This window comes from Octodon degus, unplaced genomic scaffold (assembly GCF_000260255.1).
Source record: "Octodon degus isolate 3935 unplaced genomic scaffold, OctDeg1.0 scaffold00164, whole genome shotgun sequence".
Taxonomy (NCBI): Eukaryota; Metazoa; Chordata; class Mammalia; order Rodentia; family Octodontidae; genus Octodon; species Octodon degus.
The window spans coordinates 5,885,750-5,887,923 of NW_004524740.1; the positions used below are offsets into that span (position 1 = coordinate 5,885,750).

The window sequence follows — 2,174 nt, forward strand, 5'->3', positions numbered from 1 at the left end:
GGGATTGAGCTCAGGTCTTTGTGCTTGACAGGAAAGCACTTACTCCACTGAGCCATCTCCCAGGCCCTAATAAATCATATTTTATGGAATTTAATTGGGGCCTCCGACTAATGTAAAAATTGTGATTTAACCCCAATTTCACATTAGTTTTTGTTGTCGTTATTGTTTGAGACGTCTTTCCCCATAATTTATACTGGCCTTGAACTCACTTATAGGACCCAGTTTGGCCGTGAATTTAGTGGCAGTCCACCTACCTTAACCTCTTCCATGCTGAGATTATAGTGGCTTTAAACTTCTGATAAACCATTTACAAATGATACCTTACTAAATTTTATTTCTTCCACCCAGGAAGTTAGTGACACTAATTCTTTCATCTGTTCTCTGTTTATCCTTTCTTCAATCCATTTTTAATAGTCTTTTTTTATGTCATGTGTGCTGTCTCCTGCTGTTTCATCAGCACCTATTATTCTTGTATTATTTTTCTTTCTGTCATCTTGTAGCTGCTGAATTGTTATTTCTTGGTTCCTTGTTAGTTTTTTTGTTTTTTTGTTTTTGTTTTTGTTTTTTTTGGCGGAACCAGGGATTGAACTCAGGCCCTTGAGCTTGCGAGGGAAGCGCTTATTCCACTGAGCCATCTCCCCGGCCTCTTCAATCCATTTTTATTGTTTTTTCTCTGTCCAGCTTTTGCCCAGGATGCTGACCATCTCTGGACTGTCTCTCCAGGCCAATTAGAAGGCCTGGTGGAGCCAGGGAGATGGCACAGCAGAATTTGCCTGGCAAGTGCAAGGTCCTGAGTTCATCCCTGGTACCAAAAAAGAGGAGGAGGAGGAGGAGGCCTGATAAAAATCAAAGGACAGGAGAGAAATTAGGGTTGACTTCCCCTCTTGCTTCAATACCTTGTGTTTGGAGGAAGCATTGTCTTTCTTAAATACAGTCTCTGTGCATGCAGCAGCCTGTCCCTTCTCAGTTCTAGCTGTCTTCTGAGTTCCAGTAACTGTCCCTCCACCCCCATTGTTCTGGCCCTTTAGATTTAGGCTTCCCCTGCTCTCCATCCCTGGATGCCTTGCCATTACTTGTTTGTTCCTTTTATTATGCCTTCGTATGTAGTCACTTCATAAAGGAATGTTTTCTCCAACCTCTGACTAGCACAGGGGCCAGTGTGTGGGGCCATTTGGCTAGTATTGAATCAGTAAGAAGATAACTCAGAAGATTGTGACTTAGTGCCAGTAATGCCCACTGCTATGGCAGGGAGCTGTAGAATTTTAGGAGGCAAAGCCATTATATTCTTAGAAAGATTCTGTATCTATGTAATAGAACACTGGGCATGGTAGCACATACCACCCAACACTAAGGAGCCTGTGGCAGGATTACCATGAGCTTCAGGCCAGCCTGAGTTAAGTAGTGAATTTAAGGTTGGCCAGGCTTGAATATATGGTGAGATGCTATTTTAAAAAGAACTGCTACTATTTTAGGAAAGACTATCTACACTAAACTAGAGAGAAGACTGATAGGAATTCTGAATTCTGGCTTTTGTTTACTTAGGAAATAATCAGTTTGGTTTGTTTTTTTCTCCCTCTTATATTGCATGAAGATGAACTAAAACCCTGTTTTTGGAAGCGACTGGGTTGGTCTGAACCATCAAGGTAATTAGATATACATGTGTAGTTCAGTTTCCTTTTTAGAGAGTAAAGTGCATTTGAAACATAAGTGTGAATAAAAACAACGGGAAAAGACTTGAATTTCTTGCTCAATTTATAGCAATATGTTTATTATAGTAAATTAAAATATGAAATGAATGCCAGCTTTGATTAAATCAAAATCTGCATAAAAACAATTCATGTGCAGGAGTACAGAAGGCACTGCTGTCAGTTGCTTTGTCTTGCATTTCCATGCTTCACTGACCATATTATCCTCTCCCTTGAGTATAAAGACCAGAATCCCTTTCTTTTTCATTCTGTTGAATAGAAAGGATATTTGCATCTTTCAAAAATGTACACACTGGGGCCAGGGAGATAGCTCAGTAGAATAAAGCACTTGCCTGGAAAGAGCAAGATCCTGAGTTCAATCCCTGGTACTGCAAAAAAAAAAAAAAAAAAAAAAAAAACTACACACGATGGGGCTGGGGAGATGGCTCAGTAGAATAAGCACTTACTTGCCTGGCAAGCACAAGGGCC

The 2,174-nt window shown here is 40.4% G+C and overlaps 1 protein-coding gene across 1 annotated transcript in view; it reads left to right on the forward strand.

Annotated features, from left to right (window-relative positions):
• The window catches only part of Tex14 (testis expressed 14, intercellular bridge forming factor), a 110,975-nt gene that overhangs the window by 106,967 nt on the left and 1,834 nt on the right, over positions 1-2,174 (forward strand). The window contains exon 30 of the mRNA XM_023703170.1: positions 1,592-1,643. Coding sequence (XP_023558938.1) covers positions 1,592-1,643 — 52 coding nt within the window. The remainder of the gene's footprint in view (positions 1-1,591; positions 1,644-2,174) is intronic.